The sequence below is a fragment of the Physeter macrocephalus genome, chromosome 15 (assembly GCF_002837175.3).
Source record: "Physeter macrocephalus isolate SW-GA chromosome 15, ASM283717v5, whole genome shotgun sequence".
NCBI classification, from domain to species: domain Eukaryota; kingdom Metazoa; phylum Chordata; class Mammalia; order Artiodactyla; family Physeteridae; genus Physeter; species Physeter macrocephalus.
This window is the reverse complement of record NC_041228.1, coordinates 44,212,970-44,235,712: the sequence shown is the minus strand read 5'-3', so window position 1 is coordinate 44,235,712 and position 22,743 is coordinate 44,212,970. Positions and strand designations below refer to the sequence as shown.

The 22,743-nt window shown below is 37.5% G+C and overlaps 1 protein-coding gene across 5 annotated transcripts in view; it reads right to left on the bottom strand.

Annotated features, from left to right (window-relative positions):
* Positions 1–22,743, bottom strand: part of RUNX1T1 (RUNX1 partner transcriptional co-repressor 1) — a 139,426-nt gene that overhangs the window by 92,351 nt on the left and 24,332 nt on the right. For 2 of the 5 annotated variants that reach the window (XM_007111485.3, XM_024115888.3), the window contains exon 2: positions 21,408–21,580. The exons of 2 other annotated variants lie outside the window; for them this stretch is intronic. In XM_007111485.3, coding sequence (XP_007111547.1) covers positions 21,408–21,495 — 88 coding nt within the window. In that variant the 5' untranslated portion in view covers positions 21,496–21,580. Of the gene's footprint in view, positions 1–8,278; positions 8,496–21,407; positions 21,581–22,743 lie in introns of those variants that run through there. One more of the 5 variants, XM_007111487.4, reaches the window with a different exon arrangement.

Here is a 22,743-nt window from a genome sequence, read left to right as displayed (position 1 = left end):
AATTACTGGAATGGGTAAAAGTGTTGGCACATAAACAGGAAGGGGTTGGACAGAAGCAAGAAAAGAGAGAAAATTCTATCAAGTGTAGACAAAACTCACAAAATCCCAAATATAGACAAAACTCACCAAGCACAACAGGCTAGAGCCCTTTTGCGTGATTCAAATGCTGTCCCCTACTTTTAAGTCCAGAGAGTATCACTGTCTGCCTTTAATAATTACCGTTTGCATGTAAACTCTGCTCTTCAGGGAGACACAGCATGTTTACAATCATTATTACCACCCACCGCATTGTGAAACAAAAGTCGGCAAGACAGAATAATTGTTTCTGAGGCAAAGAAAGTGAAGCTCAGGCAGCCAGTAAAATGACTTACTTGCTCCTGATCACACGACTAAGTGGAAGAACCTTGACTCACACCCAGTAATTGACATTCCTAATGCTCTGTGTTTTTTGATAGATGGCCTCATAAAACACAATATATTAATTGCTTATAATATAAATCCAAGTCATAAAGCAAAAGATAAAACATATTCAGCACAAACTGATTAAGAACATAGCTAAGTATAAAGAACAGGGCCATTCAAAATAACTGACCAACATGTACAGAAATTTTAAACAAGTAAACAGAAGCAACTTTGCTTAAAGAGATACCCTTTTGCTCTCTGGAAAACACTACAAAACGGTTCAATTCTCCAAGAAGTTTTAGAAAATGGTGTATTAACATCACACTGATATGCTTTACCCACAGAAGATATGAGTAAAATGTACCAAAGTACCAAAGGCTTTACCCCCAGAAAGTATGAATAAAGTGCAGATAAAAATGAAAAACAAGTAGAAAGATATTCCTCACCAGCAAAATTAAATTACTTGCCCATAACAACAGGGGGTAAGTAGCAGATCCAGAGATTTTAACCAGTTCTCCAGACTCCTAAAGGAGTGCATTAAAAAAAAAAAGTAATAAGCTGTATTAAAAATTGGGACCCCCCCCCCAAAAAAAGCCAGAATGATATTCCTCTATGTAGCAAATAAATAATAACAGGTAACTCTTCCTTTCAGCAAAGTTCTTTAGAAAGACTCCTAAATTGTACAAAAACTTGAAAAAGTTTTGAAAGCTTGATCACATCTACATGTACCATTTTTTTGGCTATTTCACGCTCAGCAAGCAAACACTGGTATATAAGAGAATGCCTGGGTAATTAAGAAGTTGAGTTTTACCTCTGGTTTCTGTCACTCTGTATTTTATAAACCAATGATTAAGAACATTCCAGAAAGTCTGGAAGAAAATAAAGTGTTTTCTAAGGACAAAAAACTTCATTTTGATTCCTTCAATATTTTCCTGTCTCTAGGCTATACAAATACAACTAATGCTAGAGCAGAAAGAAAGAAAAAAGTAAATGTTAACAGACCTTTCAAATGATGTGTTGCCTTAAGTGCTGAGTATATAGGTTCAGATAGAACCATTGGAAAGAGGAAACAATGACCATCTCACATGGAAAGTGTCAGAATCAAGGCCCTTCTTTGTTCCAGTCATATCTTTGTCAGAACACATGTTAAGCATTTCAAATGAAATAATAAATTGTTACCACAGGACCCTCAAACTTTATTATGCATTTTCCTCCCAATAACCTGAGAATCGTTAAAGCAAACAAGTCCAAAGGAAGGCAGTGAAGTTAAATCGTGCAAAGTTCAAATGTAAAGTAATGATATGCTCAGAAGCACAATTGTCTTTCCCAAAGTTCTAAATAACTTAGCACCCCATCAAAATCATCCCAGATTATTAAGAATGGTCTGTTTATTTTGACAAACTCTTTAAGACTCTTGTTAAAGCCATAAACACATGATAAAGACACCCTTAAATATCCCTTCTTCCTAAAGAGCATTGCTGCCTGTCTAATTACATAGCTCTTAAGACCAAACTCTTTACAGTATCATGTTCTCATCGGTACTTTCAAATTTACTTTCTTGCATGAGCATCAAAGTACACTGTATGATGTTAACAAACCACACAGAATTAAAAGAATCCCTCTAATAAAGTGAGACTTTTTACAGACTGCACTTATCACTTAGCCTTTAAAAGGGAAATGTGGAAAACAGAAGTGAAATCATCTAGAGAAAACAGCCCACAATTTAAAAATCAACTGCTTTATTTAGAGGGGGAGAGGCATGGTGAAAAACGATAATCTGCTTTCCTACAACCCGTGCTCATCTTCTGGAAACACATTCTGCCTGCCTAGAACCTCCTGGGGCAGAACCATGGGTACCCAGCAGTCTCACTACCAAGAGATCTGATATTTTTTTAACCACACAATGTTTAACAGTTTTGTCTGCCAATGTGTTGAATACATCATTTCATTTCCAGTTTTCTACTATAATCCAAAACATAGAAAATCATCCATCTGAGGTTCTGATCAACAAAAGATAGCCAGGATTACCTCATTCCAAAAGCCTAGAAATGTGATATCTTAGTTAACCTATACAGCTTTTTCAGGGAGTAAATTTACAATTTCTATTAAACTTTTCAAAATAATGACCTTAGTACCCCAATACCTATTACTCCCATTGTACTCTCTCAAGAGGAGTAGAAATACACAGAGAAATAACTACCTTGCTAACCTGCTTTACCCAAGATCGTTCTTGATGATTGAGGCTAATGCTTTTCCATTTTTATTTTTCAGCAAAGAGAACTCCACCTTCTATGCTGCTCTACTTCTAATTCAAACATACCCCTTTAAACGTTTCCATCTAGCTTCCATTACAAAACGTCCTCTCATCAAGTGCAACAGACTCACCCCTCCTTAAAAAGAACAAAAAAGGAATCCAAAATCAGCTGACAAACCAGAGAATCCCATCTCTAACATTTAATGATATCTGTGCGTCCTGGTCCTCGGGGAAAATGCTTAATTTATCTGATCTTCAGGTTTCGAATAGATCACATGGTCACAGAAACCCTTTGCAGAACTGTAGTGAGGATTAGAAAGTATACAAGGTGCCTAGTCTTGAGGCCTGGCATCTATAGGTTTTCAATAAAAAGCTTATACGATACTATCAGATTTATTCTGTTCGGAGATGGCAGTTACATGCTCCCTTTGAGATTAAGAGGATATCCCGATTCCTTTGATTGGAACTCTATGGGTTGAAAAACATAATTAAGCTAGACATTCTCTGAAAGTACATTTACATTAATATTAATTAATGCAAACAGCTGTTTGAGAAAGCCAGCCAGATAAACCTGCTTCTTGGTCAGGTGTGAAATCCTATTGTTCTCAAGTTATGAGTCATTTACGTTAATGACTTATTCCACTAGATTCTGTTAGCTACCAAAGAACCACAACTGTACACAAAGAAATTGCTTTCAAGAAATACTATACCCACCGTCACACACAGATTTTAAAATTTAATAAAGAAAAATCAATGTCCTATCCTCAGTATAAGAACAACAAACTAGGGCTTCCCTGGTGGCGCAGTGGTTGAGAGTCCGCCTGCCGATGCAGGGGACACGGGTTCGTGCCCCGGTCCGGGAAGATCCCACATGCCGCGGAGCGGCTGGGCCCGTGAGCCATGGCCGCTGAACCTGCGCGTCCAGAGCCTGTGCTCCGCGGCGGGAGGGGCCACAACAGTGAGAGGCCCGCGTACCGCAAAAAAAAAAAAAAGAAAAAAAAAACCTAAAACTAAAGAATGTTAAGTTACGTTAACAGAGATCCAATCTGAAGAAGTAGGAGACAGGCAAGGCTTTCCAATAAGCCCGCTGCCCACCCTTCCGGCTCTGTCCCTGACTCCTAATCCAGTTAGGTACTACCTGCCTCTGGGTTCCTTTACCTGTCTCCAGGCTCTCGTTATTCCATATCATAATTACTGTTTATTTCACTGCCTGGAGCACTAGAACTCAAAACTCCTCGAGTGCATGGCATGGAGAGACTGAACCATAGTTATTTAGTCCCTGGTAGACTTTTCAGCAACGCACATAGGTCTGCTACCTGAATTTCCTTATTACAGTAACCTTACAGTTGTCACAGCCTTACTAAGCAGATTATTTGATCTGCTTAATACTCAGGTAATTAACCACATTTAGGCTAATTTCCAAACAATTATAAGATAAATTTGATGGCATGCTTTTGCCACAGGCCAAGTGATTACTGTTACAGAATTTTCTCCCACATAGCTCTGCAGTCATGGAGTAGGAGGGGAGAAAGCATCTGGTAAGAGCAATCCAGGGTAGACGATAAAGGACAACAAAGTACGACTGACACTAATATGGTAATGTGAGTGAGCGTAGCGTGTGTATGAGATTTAGAAGCAGCAGGGTAGAGAGGGTGAATCTTCTTACTTTAATAAATCACCTGAGCAGGTCACTTAACTTCTATGATCCTCAGTTTCAACATCTGTAAACTGAAGGCACTTTCAAGATCAGTCTTCCAGCTCTAAAATGTATTTGTTCCTTTGATGATTCAAGTCTGTTCAGAATATTGTTATTACAGTATGTCCCTTGCAAACATCAAACATCAGTGTAGTGATGAAATAGTTACATTTCTGGACTATATAATGCCTACTAAGCAAATGCTTATTTTAAGAAATAACAATAAACTAGTTGTCTTGTGAAAATGTCCAAAATTATAGCCACTCCCCCAAAAAACAGATTAAATGCTTTTCTTTTTCAATATACTATTACCTACAGAGGAAGATACCTTGTAAAAGTTTCCAAGTATTATTTAAAATATATAGAACTGAAAGGTCAAATACTCAGAAATATTAACAGAAAATAATTTAAAAAGAAAAAGGGAACTGGGGCCAGGGTTTAAAGAGAAGCTGGAACTTCTAAATGTCTGCTACAAAAAAGTAATGTCTGCACAGTCTACATTTATAATTGGGTATTTGTTGCTGGTATAGTTGTCTTTAATAGCTGGCAGGAGGCTTGTTTGATACAGCAAAGAGTTAGCCTAACACAATGGCAAATCAACTTGCAAGGTAAAAATAGAGTGACAGTGAATGGACTGTTGTGTTTCATGTTCTTGTATAATAGCACTTAGATGCATCTATAAAAAAAAATAATAACCAGGTGCATTATCCAAATGTTCAGTTACTAGGGACACTAACAGTTGTCTGTCCATGGCAATTTCATTTCTGATTTTACACAAATCATCACTTGCAAGCATTGATGTTAAAAACAGAAAAACAGTCTAGTACACAGTGGCTATAAATGCCAAATCAATTTTCAGCAGATAATAAAGTCCATGTTTTACAATCAGCAATGCACTGTTTTACTACCCAAAAATGTAAGCTAATAATATATAGCTCTACTAAATGGAAAATGCAGATATGCTGTTAAAAAAAAAGGCTGGCTGTGAGAGGATGGATCATTTCTGCAGGGACCTTCTTAAAGCTATGTGTAAGTGTTTTGAAAATATCACATGATGTGGCCATGTGTTAAAAATTACAGCCAGTTAAGTTCTCTGCTAAGAAAAATATGTGGGCAATTTATGAAATGCACTCCAGGATGGAGATGTCTTAAGTAAAACCAGATTTTGAAAACAAATCTTTTTTTTTTTTTTTTTTTTTTTGGAAACTTGAACTTAAAAAAAAGTTCCAGTCACATCTGGAGAGCAGGACCATTGAGAAAGGGTGGTCTGACCTAATACTAGTCATCTTCTCAAAGAACAGCACTATTTCTGGGCTATGCAGACTGTGCTCACTTATTGTCCTTTTAAGGAAACAGTCCTGAAAGCATTTTGTAGGTCAACATATGTTCTTTAATAATATTATACAAAGATTGATTAAAATATAAATGTATCAGAAAGCTTAGAGCCATCTCCTCCTGAAATACTATAATGCCAAACGGCTCCTAGCCTTCTCGTAAGAAAACATTTTTCTTTCCTTAAACACAAGGATCTAGTTGTTCCGAAGTGACAGGCAGTGAAATGATATTTCCTTATATTGCGTTAAATCATCAAAACAGTTTAATCTGTTTCTTTAAAGCATGCATGGCCTCCCTTGACTTTTCATGGTTCCTTTTGAAATAGTATGCTATCAACAGCTAAAGTCCTTTTTTTTTTTATTAACTGACATAGTTCTAGAAACCCTGAAACTAAGACTTTACCTACCCATCCCCACAGATTAGTATGTCTTTGAATAAATTTGTGCACATCTGTTTCCAGGGATCCCCCATTTTTATGAAAAAGGTCCTAGATCTGAGAATTGTTACATCAAGTTTGGAACAACCAGGATCCAATTCTGATACCTGACCTACGGAAAAAAGATCATAATAATAAAATAATAATAACAATAATTGTTGATATATAAATACTTAGTCAAATTTAAGAAAGAAACAGTGACAACATCAGATCACCGGAAACATATCCTTTTAGTCTTCCACACATAATGTCTTACTTAAAAATATAATATCTGTCCCAGATGGTAAAAACTGTCCATTAATATAAGTATATATATATGGACCAAACTATGCTGAAAATATATTAAGAGGTAGTCCATCTGACAGTAGTGGTTAAAAAGTGCAGATGGGTATCAAAAATAACCAAGTGTCAGAACCGCTCAAGTATCGCCGTTCTGACACAAGCTCACAGTCACAGCTGTTAATATGTTCTCTGCATCAAAGTACAAGGTTTTCTAACACAGTTGATGAGCAAGAGACAGTGAGAAACATTGCCCACACTTCAGGTTACTGCTTTAGAACCAGTCGTATATTAACGACAACTCTAAAACACACTTATCAATGATTCTAAAACCTTAAATATAGTTCAATGCATTTTAAATAAGGATGCTTTGAAGAATACTTTAAAATCATGTAACCAGCATGGGATAGCAAGGGTCCTAACTAATCTCTTTCACTTATTATCATTCACAAATTGCTTTGGGTTATTATAGGGTTTTGTTTTACCAAAACAAAATATAGACTCTACAAAACACTAATAAATCAGATCATTTAACACATATTAATTAAGAGCATAAAAACAAATTAGATTTGACTGATGACATAAAAATCAGATGAAACGATACTACAATACTCTGGCTAAATAAAAAACACAAGGACTTTTTCACACAGATTCCACATCACATACCCAAGGCACATTACATCTTTAGCTGCATGGTGCATATAAATCAAGATGCTCGCTTAAAGAGTTAAAATGACCTTTCAAAGACCTCAGTCATTGTCTTTTTGTAAATTGATTTTCCCCATATTTCAGCTACACACATCCCTTGTCTACTGAACCAATAAAAAAAAGGTGCAGTTCTGTCACAAATGCATCCTTTCTGCACATATATCAATAATGAGGAGGACTACAAGACACGTCCTAAAGGGAAAAACATTCTTCAAACAACTGGCGATACCTACACACAACTGTGGTTGCAGAAAACTGCCAGATAATGTTTCAAAACACCATCTGTGAGGTGTACAAACTCTGTGACCAAGTACAGCCTCTTCTGCCTGTCCTAACGCAAAAAATCCGCACATATCAGCCCACTGGAGGATCTCTATCTGCCCTTTTTTATCTGAGATAGGCTACTCAAAGTAGGAAAAGGGCAATCCATATAGTTCTTGAGCAGAAACACCCTCTCCCCACCAGGCTTCTACCAAGCTTCTCTCTCCACAAGCAGAGCCTTCACTGGCAACAATCACAGAAACACTCTAGGCTCCAAAGATAATATTTTTCAGAGGAAACAGACATACACTAAATTTCCAGGACCACAACAGCTTCAGTAATTCAGCAGACTTTTTATTTTTCATTAACCGATTTCGATTATTTGCCTTATGACATCTAAGGACTGTGATTTAGGATAAGACTGAAATAATTTGTAGTCCCTAAAGCTTCCTTCACTTTCTCTGACATTAACAGCTTTTTAAAGAGACCTTATCCCAGTATTCCACCATAATCTGTAAACGCTCTCCACAGATGAAATGCCCAGGATACAAGGTACAGATGACAGTCACAAAATCCAGAACAGAAACAATACTTCTTACTTTAGTTAAATCCCTCAAGTAAAATTGCTCTGGCAAACATATATGTGGCTGTACTTTCCCTCAGCCTTTAAAACACACCTCCCACATTTTAAAAGCAAGGGTTCCACACCCTGTACCCCTGTACCGAGATTTTTGAGGGCTCTTTTTATGCCGCTTTCCACATCTCTCACCTCTGTCACCCCCAGCCTCTGCCTGACCACGTACAATACAGCTCACCGTGGGGCAGAAGGTATTTTTCCAAGCATAATAAAAAGTAAGCTTTCTCCATTTCAAAACCACAGAGAGAAAGCGGAGCAGGGCTAACTCACCAGGCATCCCTGAATCCAGCGAACACACAGAAAGTGGCTCTCTCCTAAGAGCACGCGTGCTCAGGGCTCATGCCTCCTGTTCTGGAATGGGCACCGGCAGAGAGAGGAGGGCCGTCAGAAGGGGCTGGGGCGGCATAGCCCAAGGCAGGGTGCTGGGCGCGTGCGCCTGCCAGGCAGAGACAGATGGAGAGCTGACACTCCGGATTGCACTTGGAGCAGAAATGTGGATGATGACAGGAGCACATGTGGCCTTGAACCCAGCCCTGTCTCTTCAGGCAGAACAATGACAGGGATGTGTATGCAAAGCATCACAACCCCTGCCTCCCCTTACCCACTCCACCTCTCTCAGCAAGTTCCAGAGCACCAAAGATCGGAAAGTAAAATGCAGAATGATAAGCTAAATGCTGAATAATTCATTCACCACCACCCCCAGCCCGTGACAAGTTAACCCTTATTTTGCCAAAAGAATAGAAAGTGGACCTGGCCCCCGACCACTGCTCACAACGAAAGCTGTCCTTTCCACCTTCGCATGTTAACCCCCATAATTGGGAACTTTATTAAAAAAAAACAAACACAGGCACAGACCTCAAAGCTTGTGTATTGAACCGGAAGTCAAAAACAGTACAAAAAATGTTCTAAGACTGTGTATACTGTGCCAGTTGATCAGACTGAACAAAGTATCAGAATCATTTCCTTTGTCAGCTTCTCAGTAGTATGTGTAAAATAGAACACTTCTGAGAAGCAGAAGCAGACCACTTTTATTTTACTAGCGTGCTTTTAACCCCCTGGGATCCCTGCGTTGATATGCTCCAAACATTCTTAGCTTACTCTCCTCTACCTTGCATAGAGATCCATGGGGGATGAAAACAAAATCTTCACTGTAAAGCCTTTTCAAAAGCTGAACCATCATGTCCTCCTGATTTCTGATTTTTTTGCACGCTCTTAAATGTTTATCCTTCCCATGAATAACACATACCCAGCCAGGTTCAATGGACTCTTCTCTATTAAGCTTTAATGGACACCATGATATATAAAACTAGAGCCTTTGTTATAGTGCTTTATCTAAAGCTGGCTATTTTCCTCTCAGCGGTCCCTCTTTAGTCCTTTGTAAAACATCCTTGCCTCATAGGAGAAACATATGCCTGCCTGCCTTGCATGACTTTTCTACACACACAAAAATGCCAGGCAGAAGGAAAATACTGTTCACTTCTAAAACTCTTCCCCAGTTTAACACTTGCAAATCTTTCCTAGGTCTCTGTGAGTTTAACAACACGGCACATGATGAGACAGACCCCTCAGGCTTTACCTTTCCAGTGTATGTTCAATCCAGTATAAACACAGAAACAATTCCACTTAGGAGCCTCTGACCAGCCCACAAGCTCAATGCCGGGAGCATCCCCCTTAACTCTTGCTCTGCCTTCACAGTCTTCCACCTCATCCTGTGCTTATTCTACACTTCCGATATGCTTTTAGCCCTTATCAGATTGATTTTCCCTCTACTTGCTGCCTCAAAGAAACCATAAAAACCCATCTGAAAACAGAGGCAGTGACTCTTGACTTCTACCTCCTCACCCTTCCTACACCGTATGCCAAGAGTGCACACAACCTGTTTCAAAGCGTGCCCATGTACACACATACCCTGCACAAACTAAGAACAGATCCTCTTTGGTAAACAGTGTCAGTCAATAAGAACTTTTACAGTCCTCAAATACTGCGCCCAAGAAGTGCTGCTTCATCTAGTGAACCCCTCAAAAATCCATCACTGTCAGAGACAACTTGTAAAATGACTATAATTCATAATGATTACTCTGTTCTGTCACTAATAGTGTACTGCACCCTATTTATGAGGCCAATCTTTTTGTTCATCTTAGTTAGATGTCACTTGTAATGAGGTTCTGTGTAATGGATTTCAGAACAGTTATGCACCGAGTTCAAACATTCTTATGACAGAAAGCTTTATAGCAGGCATGGGTGGATAATCAATTAAGCCCTGCTATAAGGGCCTTTATGGACTCCAGCATCCTAAATCTGCAGATTTTCATTTTTAAAGAGAGTATTTTTTTAAGCCACTCAATGCTACATGCCACTGATCTTCTTTTTAATACTATACCTATGTTAGAAAGAGAACATTTTCACAGTGGGAAACCCAACTTTCATCAATATGCATGGCGAATCACTTCTAAAATAGAAAATCATAGGGCAAAAATGCAATACACTTTAAGAAAACTGGATGATACCTGGTTTTAAAACTGGGTCTTAATATCGGTACACTGCAAGTCCCTAAACCACAGCTCAGAAAATTGAAGTTCCATATGCTGTGTGATTATGTATCTTTTCTATGTGTAAAAAAGCTTTTTAAGCTGTTAGCTGACTACAGTAATTGCCACTTTAAATTGATCCACATCAACAAAACCTGGATCCCTGGAGATTCTCACCTAGAAATCTGATTACAGAAAGGGCCTGAGTGTGTGTGCACCTGAGACTAGTTCAGCATTTTTCTCCAGGAACCAGTTTCCTCCTCTTATCCGTTAAGCCATGGAGGCAAGCAAAGCAGCAACCCCATTTGGCAGTTCTCCCTGAACAGGAAAGCCTGGATGCATAGTTCTATAGTTCTATACAGTTACTTAGACAGAGGTAACTTTCCCTTTAATTAAAAAAAAAAAGAGTATAAGGAGCCAAGATCTCTAACATTCAAACTGTATAATAAAAATAGACAAGCAATAATATGATGAATACATTTATGTAAGTGAGTGGGAAAAAAGAATATGTATTGTGGAAGTTTTCCCTGGCATAAAACACCGACCTGCATTACCATTAGGAAACATATTTTTAAAAATTAAAATATATTCAAAACAATAACAAAGAATACATTGCTGACCAATTAAGTGTCTTCCTTAGAAGAGCCATGTCAGTTAATGCATGTCTTTTAATTAAGAACACAGAGCATTTTTAAGGCAATTTTTTTTAAAGAGAGCCATCTAAAACATCACTTTCCAAATCAGTAAATTTAGTCAACAACTGAATGCCCAGCTCCCAAAATAATACATAAATTTCTGACAGTATATTTAGCTCATTCACTAGAAGGACATTATGGCGTTGTATTACTCTAAGGTATTTTCCACTTGTTTCCAAAACAGACCATCCCTATAGTACAGATTTTTCCTTTGTTCAAACCTGACTTACCAATAGGGACTAGCAGTCTACTGAAATTGCAGTTAATGAAAGCTCTCTGCACTGGTGAAGGAAGAGTTTTGAGTTAAAGCTTTTCCACAGGTCTTCTCAACTTTCCACTTGCTCCTAGCAGGCTGTTGTGATACACTGTGACTTCACACAGTAGGTATTAAGTGAGTTAATTCAAAGGAGCTGAAACCTCACTGATCCTAATTGAAAGCAATACACCCAACCAAATACCTTCCTACCCCATCTGCTCTGGCCTGCCACCAGCTATTCAACACAAGAGAATTAATAGTTTCAGATATTCTAACCGACCCAATAAAGGCACTCATTTAAGCAGGGCTGCATTAACAAAGTGAAAAAACAGGGCAAAATGGGTTCAAATGGAGCATTTTACTCCTAGTTGCCTTTAACAAAGCTGAGTAAGGCTTATTCTGACTTTTTATGTGCAAGACTTGATAAACTGAATGAGAAGGCACTCAATGATCAGCCAACGAGCATTGATGAATGGTCATTAAAACCCCCCTGCTCTTAGGGGAGACCTGTCCACAAAGTGGCACACCAGCTTGAAAGGGCGGACTCACTAATGTCCAGATTTCTCCGCTTGCTTGTTCCACTTTCAATTTCAGACCACTGGCCACCAAATGAGGCTGACATATTGGAAAATAATGTTTTATGGGCGAGTGGTAAAAAATAAAATGGAGGCATTAGCTCTGCTTTCAAATTCAAATCTGCTAGTTTTGTCAGACCCCAAAGGTTTTGATTTTCCACCCAGCTGGAAGCTATTAGTGTTTTCTAAAGGCATCCCACTGACAGGGCAAACCTACCTAATGTGTGAGCTGTTGGGCTACGGGAGATGGACCTCTCTTTTGGATGATTTCCTAACTTCTCATCACTTTGACAGTCAATTAAATAGATACAACACCTAATAAAAATGTACATTAATTTGTTTCTGCCACTGAAAGACATCTGAAACTGTATTAAATAAAAGCCATAATAGATTGTCTCCTGACAAAGATAAATCCAATTATACTTTGCAAGAAAAACAAACGGTTTATGTTTTAGGCTGCAACATAAGATGCAGCCAACCAGAAAGAAATGAGTGGGATAGAAAAAAATTAAGTTAAAAAGTTCATTAAAGTATTTTATAAAGGTAAGAGAATATCTGTCATTTTAACCTCCTTTATATAAAAGTCTGTTGTAAACAACTGGACACATTCATGCTATTCCCCTCAAATATTTCCTTTGGGGGAAATGACTGGCAAGCATTTTTGTCTCCACAACTTTCAGCCAGCCCACAGAAGAGCTCACAAGAGCTTTGCTTAAATGACAAAAGAACAGGAGACATGATTGCCATCTTAAGAATCTGAAGGGTGTATAAACATCACGGGGTCAAAGGGTTATTTAGGGCTATCCAAGAGGGCCTAAGTGCTAGCAATAAGATGGAATCAAGTCAAAGAAAACATGCCGGATAGAGGAAGCTTATCTTAATAGGTGATTATACCAGACATCACAGCAGCAGAAAAGCTTCGCTGCTTGGATCATTTGCCACTAGATGACAAAGCACCATACAAAACAGTGTCCCATGGAGAACACGCTATATGGTCTGTCGAGAAATCCAAATCTACCAGGGCAAGTGGCAGGTCAAGAACTAGAAGTCATGACCCCTTCCCTTCACCTGTGACATGTCAAACCAAAGGACTCAGGTCCCTTTGATTTTTGTTTCTCCAATCAGTTAAAGTGAGTTAATAATGTGCTCTAAACTGTAATTTGAAGATGCCAATCATAACAAACTTTTAAATAATCATGATTACCTAAGCTGATAAGCCCAAAAGTCTCTATTTTTTTTCCACCTTCAGAATAAAATGTTGGTTATATCATTCCAACAATTTTCTAGGCACTGTATTTGATTCTTAACTCAGGTTGAAGCATAATGTTCTCTACATATGAATGAAAAGATGTGCATTATTACATTTAAGTATGCAGGGAGCATGTATGTGTATTTCCACAAAATGAAATCTGTTTAAGATGAACTATCACATGCAAAAACAAAATCTGTATTTGTCATTATTATGAATTGTTTCTAACAGTGCCAAGGCCTTTAAAATATCACAATATATTGCAGTTCTTTTCCACCAACGACTTTTGATTTTCAATACCTAATATTCAAAAAAATTCTGAAATGTTAAAACAGATTTAACACTTGCATTGTCTGAATGTTGTATTATTTAAACGCAAACTTCAAACCTACTAATACCATTAAATGTAGATTAATCCATAGGCACCAGCAAAGGGTTAAATTATTTTTTAAATTTTTAAAGTAAAACACTTCCTTAGTAATCCACAAGGCTGTATACTAGCTATATCATCTCTCTCTTCATACAAAAGCATATTCCCATAAAAACAATCAATCTTAAAAAGTATACACTTGCATGTAAAATCTGCAAATAAGTTGCCATTTAGTTTCCTCCTATGTTTTATAACTACAAAAATCACTCAGATAATATAGAAGATACTCTATACTCATCCCTTACCCATTTGACAAGGACTGTAACACTCTATGGAAAACCTTTGTTTCAATGTCACCACCTCCCCATCCTAACTAACGGCAAGTTAGTTTTGTTAAAAGGCAAGGGTGATGGCGTATGCTCCAATGAACTTACCCTCCTCCCAGCACCAGAGACAAAAACCTGCAGCTCTGCCCTGTGCAGGCAGCCATCTGGACAGCTTTCCCTCAAAGCCCAGCCCACACCACATGCAGGCAAACTCGGAGGGCTCGAGAGCTCTGTGGGGCTATTCATGACATACCAATTTCACATTTTCTGCCTGTATGCTTGCAACAATAAATGCTAATGAGGACTGTGAATGACAATTTTAAAGACAATAAAAAGGTCTCCAAATCCCTTGCATATGGAGACACTGTTTTCAAAACTTCACCTTCTGTTACAGAGCTTTTAGAGTTCTAAAGGAGAAAAAAAGAATAACCTAAGGAAAACAGTAAGATGATCAAAGCACAACTGACTCCTTAAGATTTCTAAAGAAAGCAATCTGTGTAAGTCCAGCGAACAACAGATCTCGTCACCCGTATGAACAGCCCTATGAATGCATGAGGTACCTTTAATCTCTACTACCTTTGCCTTCTGTAGACATGTAGCTTAGCAAATGCAGTTCCTGCAAAACACTGATTTTTTTTTTTAGAGACTGGGAATTTTAAAGGCAGCATTTGTCCAAAAATAATTACAATAATCATCATCAATCACACTTTGGCATAGTATTTAACATTCCACATATCTTTAAATAAATGTAAATGCAAAAGTGGTCCTCTTCTGATAACATCTATTCTTAAAAATAACGCAATGATTCTGGGTGATGAAATTATAAATCATGTTTATTTTCCTCTTTTAATTTTTCTCTATTTTCCAAACCTTCTAAAGTGAGCATATATTACATTTTTGAGCCAGAAGAAACAATAAATATTACTTTCAATGCAATGAAAATACTGAACAAAAGACATAAATGTTTTGACCTTGATAGGATTTAAACTATTTTTCACAGCAACAAAAATAAAACAAAAGATTCATCTTACTGTAAATTGTGTGCAGGGTAGTCTTTTCATTAACATGGATTAAAACACTTTCAACAAAATCCACCAGGTGGAGCAAACACACAGCAGTAAAACAAACAAACAAACAAACAAAGATCCCAGAATTTTTTCATCATATTCTTTTTTCACAGGACTTTTATCTCTAACAAACTCTCCACTTCTATCTCTCCACATTGCAAATTAGCAAAATCCATCCACACATACTAATTTGCCACATTTATAAACAAATTCAAACCTAGGTATTATGGATTCCATTATAAATTTTCATTCCAAAACTGCTTTATTTGTTCAAATAATACCCAGCACAGTATATTTGCTTTTATAACAATGTAAATTTTAAAATTAATGTTACACTCCGACCCTCCTGGGTTTCGTCATGTACCCCTCTCCTCCTCCCCTCACACCCCCACAAGACCAGGCAGAATAGAATGCAGTGCTGTATATTCTGAAATTCACTGAACAGTGGTTAAAACCTAAAAATCTCAACCTAATTCTTACTCTGTGTGGAAATTTCAATTCTCACTCTCACTTCTCATTAAAGTTATTCTTAATTGTAGATACCAGAATCTTACTAAAATTTTGGAATACTGTGACTTTTTGATCTGTTATATCAAAATGTCCTGTTTTGATTCCTGTTGGTAAATTGACACAGGTCCACAGTTACTAATAGATTTTGGCTTTTTCCCTTCTCTTTTCTAGAGTAATTCACTTCCTCCCTTTCTCTTGTCCCACAGATCTGCTCTTTTCTTGCCATTTCACTCCACTTACTGAGCACACTTAGTGCAAGATAACAACCCCATTTTCTTGTTCATAGTTTGTTCCTTAGTTCCTGGTGCCACCACCTGCAAGCCACAACTCTCCCCATTCACTTTCCAAAGTCCTCCAAGTTTTTCTCACGTTATACACTCTCTGCTGCTAAGGCTTAATGCTACAACTGGCAGTAATGTTACTTGCATTTAAGAAAGCTCCAGTTGGATAGAACTACCAAAAACCTGGAGCTTGAAAGGGGGGTACCTAGAGTCTGTCAGTGGAGGAGGACACCAGTTAGGAATGTTGACTGTGGCTTAAAATATATTTACCTGTTTTCTTTTCTCATATTTATACTGATGTTGAAAGAGAAATAATACTCAAAGAAATGCAGCAGGCTGATACATAAATAAACATGCATGTGCCTAAGGATCCACATACTACTACTTATGCTAGTGTATAAACAGATCATGGTGATGCCAGCTCCATCTCAAGATGAACGAGGCTAATCCAATTATTTAAATGATTATATACTTTTCACTGGAGTGGTATACAAACACATAAAATATTGACATCGCTTCCATAAATATAATATGAAAAATAAGTTTTTAGAATAATTCCTACCAAACTCTTCCCTGCAAAGTCCAATTCCTTTATTCTTTGCAAAGAATGGAATCAATCCCCTGGAGCTGTGCTCATACAGAACACAGGTACACACTGCTGCTCTCTTTACTTGCCGGCAACTCCTATTAACATTAATGGGATGCACATATGTGCATCTAAAGGGTAAATGCCCTGAAGTCTGCATGACAGAATCCTAATGAAGTAGCTGGAAAAACCAAATCACTGCACATGTAGTCACACTTTCCCCTCCCTCTGCAGGAAACCCCACCACCACCACCTTTGCTCCCCCACCCACAGTGCAGACATTTCACCAGCCCACCCTGTGCATAAAGAACCTGCTGGATTTCCTCTTGGAAACATAACATCTTGTTATACTCTGGGGATCTCCCAAATGGCTCCATCTCCAAGCATTCCTCAGAGTACCCTATACTACTGTCAAATTGGCCACACATTCCAAATAATATTTCTCACCACCCTCAGCTTCTTCAAAGGGTATGGCCCTTCCCACAGCAAATGTCCACATCCATATTTAAATTCCAGGGAAAGGAAAAAAAACCAACCTTAAAGGTTCTATCACCTTTGTTTAAAAATGGACTATTCTGTTTTCATGGACAGATTAAGATTCCAAAACTGCCTCACAAAAAAACAACCTGAATTACTAGTTCCACACCAAACTACCAGTGAATCTGACCTAAAAAGGCAACACGCGAAGGACACTTAAATAACAGGAATTAGGAAAATGAGAACCCATTAACTGAGGCCACTCCTGCACTGGTTAAAGTCTGTTGCTGTTGACAGAGATATTGTTTCATAGCAAGGCCAGGGTATAAAATGAAAAAGACAGATTTTTAAACCCATTAAGAAAAAAAAAATCAAGCATGTCCGTCACCGTAGTCCAGAAAGAAAGAGCAGGGACACAGCACTGGCAGGAACCTCAAATTCCTGACCAAACCCTCTTCCACACAATGCCTCCAGAAAGAAAGGAACCCAGGGCGGGAGCCAGCTTGACGCTGGCAGACAGACAGGGCTGGCCTTGCAGGATGTCAGAGCGCCAGGCGGCTGCAGAGATACTGGGCTTTCACACACTCTCAGGCTGACTGTTTTGCTCTTCAGGTAATTAAACAAGGAAGCAGGGCTGCTGGGTATGAGCCTGACCCCGAAGCCGCGGCTCCCTGGTTCTGCATATCAACTTCCGCAAGAACTGCCCGGAGCATCAACAGAGCATTCTCCTCTCACTCTCTCTCGTTTCCTTCTCCACCTTTTCCTAAAGCTGACCCAGAAACAAATCCTCCCTACAAAAACATCCACAGAAAGGTCTGAGTCTATTTGTCGTAAAAACCTCTGTGCTGTTCCCTGTCATGACCCTCCAAATTTTAAAGAGCAAAAAATTGCCCTAATGGCCGGAATTTTGTAAAAAAAAATCACATATAACAGCAAATCTATGTAAAACACTGGCATCTTAATCAACATGGATTATTCAAAGATAATAATACCCAGATAATAATATTTTTTTCTTTAGCGTGTGCTTGATTAAAGTATGAATCTTTACATTCAAAAAGCTCCGCAAGAAGTGATTTTGATAATCCAGTTCACAAATTAAACATCTGTTGTATAGTGTAATTAATATTGTTATTTTCAGTTTTGATAATGAGCATTATGGTAAGTAAATATCACCTATGAGCTGGTTTATTATGTTTCATCAAAAATGTTATTTTTTAAAAACTAAAATATTTCTTCTCTACAAAGAAAGTCACCATTAAAACTCAGGAATATTTTTTAAAATCCCTTAAAAGATAAGAAAGTAGCACACGCACACATTAAGTAATGATTAGAACCATATAAATAATATATTCTTCCTTCATCTCAAAATCCATAGAGTAAAATATTGGCTGAAAGAGACAGAGACCAAAAGAAAGATGAATACAAAAGCATGCCTGCTTGTCTGTGTTCAACACAAAGAACATTAAATGAAAACAACTGGCATGCTGCCAAATTCCTATAGAGGCAAAGAGATTCAAATAAATTGATTTCACGCATCACACTGACCTGGGATCAGTGTGCAGTGCTACAATAAGCTCAAAGCTCCGTGTGGGGTAAAGCCCATTAATACTATCAGACCCCTCAAACATGACCAAGAAAAACTAAAAATATAGGCAAACGCTCTCAAAACCCAGCAGTTTTGCTTAAGAAAATAACTTTCTTCTTTTCCTAATAAAGATACCAATATTTGAGGGTGCACAGCATCATCTAAATTAAATGTTTCTATTTTTAAATATCTAACAATACAATATCTAAAAATTGGTACTACATAAATATCCCATCCCATGATTCGAACATAAATACATACCACTTTGCAACAAGTTTCCTCTGTCATAACTGCTTCCCTGCTAATGCCCTTGCATCTTTTAGATGGCCAATTAATTTTTTTATATGACAAATATTGGACCCTTCTTAGTATTTTCCTTAATGGCTTTTAAGAGCAAGCTCCTCAAGCTGGAAACCACTCCTAACTGTCCCAAATCCACCCACTCCTCACAAAGACACACAAAACAGAATTCTAGAAAAGTGAACATTGTGCATATTTTGGATATGCTTTAAAATACTGGGAGGAAACACAGCAGCGTTTTGCCTTTATCAGCTTCCAGCTAAGCTGGTGACTGTCCCTAAGGCATCATTTCTCCCCTGGCCACCCAAAAGAGACAGGCTTGTCTCCTGGTGACCCCTGCCTTGCTTCAAACTCATCACAGGGACCAGACTCTCTGGCACCACCTCAGGTCACTGTCTCTTACTGCCACGACTGTTCAATTTCATATAGTTCTTTGCTTTTTCTGCTTCCAAATTATATCCCCAAGAATCCAATGGACTCCATGCTTGTAAATTTAAAGTATGTGATTTCTGTTTTTCTCTACTTTTTGGCTCAACCTGAGTCTAAACCCCCTATTTATATACAACCACTACCATCACAAAAAAGAAAAAACTAGGAGTAAATTTTTCAATACCACATGAATCATAAAGAAAACTCAACAGTTATAAAATAGGCCAACACACACAATTATATACATACATGTACATATATGTGTATATATACGTGTGTGCATACACACATCATTTTTTAAGTATGTACACCACCCACACACACAAGAAAGCGAGAGAGAGAAGAAACTCAACGTGGTGTTTTTGATACATGATACTGAGGATCGGTATTTGCATATTACAACAAATAACGTGCATTAAACTTGTTTTAAAATGTGTCTTTGTCATGCGTTTTTGCTCTCAATATGGATCTTCCATGCTGCAATGGTCCACACGACCATGGAGAGAATATTGTTGTAATGGGATAGGGGTGGGTAAAGACGATGACTCTATGTATCTGCAGTATATGCTCAAGTTTTAAAATCCAATAGTCTTTTCAATTTGCAATCTGCACCTTATATATTTTTATCATACTGTTACCCCGCCCCCCCCTCCACAGAGATACATCAGGCAGAAAGCAGAGAATTATATCCTCTTTGAAACAAAGTGCTTTCTTCTGATGGAAGATGAAGAGAAAGCAATTCTAAAGCAAGGTTGTTGTTGTTATTAGTATGTTTATTTCCTTTAAGATATTAACAACTCTCTTTCTATGCTGGACTTGAGAAATCTAACCAACCAAGATTTGAGTTCTCAAAAAATTTATTTTTAGTAACAATAGTACGCAGGTACAAAGACAGAAGCAGAGGTGAGAGATGTCTCAATTACTTAATAAATTTTTGAATTCCTCGTCTTCTCTTTCAAATGTATGTCTCTCACTAATTACAGTAGAAGAACATCATAATATGAAGATGGAGGAATGAAAGGAAGAGAAATAGAGACAGAAACCAAATCATGACTTAGGCTATCTCAAAGGAGCCTATAATTATACAGGGAATCATTTCATTTTCTCTGGTCTTTCAAAAACAAAAACAAAACACCCTCATTTGCCAACACCTTCTTGGCAACTTTAAGAAAAAGCCAATAAGCCTTTGTAGGAACTGCAAGAGTAGATGTTATGTGGGTGGGGGGGTGGGGACACCAGCAGCTATGTTTCCAGAACAATGGCCATGAAGGGTAAATATTTTGCTACCACGTTTTCCATGTAGTCAGGCAGGTAGTCACAGAACTTCAAAAATACCCACTTAATCACTAAGAGTGCCAACCTGTATCACACAACGTTTGTGTTAACTCTCAATTCTTTCTTAACACAATTTATCTTTATTCATCTGTGCTTCTGCACAAGTCAACTAAACCTGAAACAGAGCTGGCTGCAGGAGGCATCAACTCTCTGGAACCCATAACGCAGGGCTCTCCTTAATTTTTAAATGTTGTAGACTTTAAGAAGTCACTTGCCAAATGGGAAACAGTGTACATTTTGCTGTTTTCCTAAAGTTAGACCTTTTTATTTTTAAACGTGCCTATGGACATGAAATCTGCTTAGGAAATGACATTCACCTACAAGTTTAAAAAAAATATCCAAATCAAACAGAAGAAATAATAAACGGAAAAGCACTTTTTTCCCTCTTTAGTCAACAAACTGCTTCAGAAAATACCATCTCTAGTTGCAGTAAACACAGAAATCATGACATAGCTTTTACTCTTTAACTCCAAGTATTGCTCAGCTTTTAACAGATGTATTATGAAACATGGCAAGAAGCACAGCAACAAGAAGAGGGGTTAAAAAAAAAAAAATTGGTACTTGATCATTTGCTATCTTCAGACCCAAAGCTATCAAACAAGGGCTCCCACAGCCAGGCTGAGTGATCACCACCCAAGCCCACATCCAAAGATTTCAAAGACAAATTTTTTAAATATATAATACAAATTCGTTATCAACAGGCACTAGAAGAAGAAGTAAGGAAAAGAAAAGAAAAATCTTCACAAGTATAATTTATTAGGAAGAAAATAATAGATTGATTTTTGGCATGTAAGTAAATTGCAAAGTCAAAATATTTGTCTGTTCCTTACCTTGACAATATTCAAAGTTCCCTTTTTTCCGGCAGTCACCTATTACTAAACTCAGTGCTCTCCAAGTGTTTCTTTTGACAGATATCATTCTCCACCAATCGCTCTGCTAATTTTCTCTCTCCTTTTCTGACTGGGACAGATATTATGTTCACCAGCCCAGAGATCAATCTTTTCTATTAACAACAACAAAGGGAAAAAAAACGCATATATCACAACCAGTCTGAAGTATCACACCCATCTACTTACACGATAATACTAGGCCAGTTTTGTTTTAAGAAACAGATACAAGTCCTTCTAAATTTTAGAAAAATCCAAAACAGAAAATATTTTCAGATTTCCTGCAGTGACATGCCCTATAGGGCTCTTAATTCTCCAATCATCTGACTCAAAGCTGGATACAACTCCTCTTTCCTTAAGTTGGGACTAAAATATACATACATCAATACCTTAAAACAATGTGTTAGATTGTACCTGTTTTATTTTTTAAAAATTAAATAATCTGTCAGATACGGTTTCTTTAGAAAATGCTTTGAGACACTGAGTTATTTATTTTATTTTTTGGAATTTTAAGTGCAAGTTACATAGTGTTTCAAAACAAAGTGGTGTCAATATTGTTTTCACTGTTCTGAAATTTACACATTGCCATCATTAGCTAAAATAATCTGAAACAACTGTTAACGGTAACTAATAATCTATGCAACCAACCAGTTTGAAATTATTAATAACAACAATTATTAGTGAAGCATTTTACCAAATAAACAAACTTCTACTACTTTCTTTTTTTCTTCTAAAGCAATCCAAATATTCTCATTTTTCCTGCTAGAGTTGGCAGGTTTAGAATTCATTCATTCATTCCCAAACACCTACTATTACGACTACCACCACTATTATGAATAGAACAAGTATCACTATTTAGTTCTTATAATCTATGAAACATAAATCTAGCACAATCATATGCACGTAAAGTAATAACTCAATAAATGCAAAGGAATAGATTTATAAAAGCAGTCTCAAAAAATATTACTAAGGATGCTGCTACTATTTTTTTAAGAGACCAAACTACTCCCTAGAAATTAAAATTGGTGAATATACATACTCTGATGTATATAAACAAGCAGTTTCTATTTTAAAAAAAGAAAAGCAATGCCCTTTATACACCATATCACGACTCTGCTATCATGCAATCAATGTTTCTCATTCTTAACAGAAAAACTTAAACAGGGCCAAGGAGGGGAGACTGGAAGTAAATACATCTAGATGTCAAATATTATTATTTCCATAAAATGGAAATATGGGTAATTTTCTACACAATTCTGGTATTTCCAATGTCTCTACA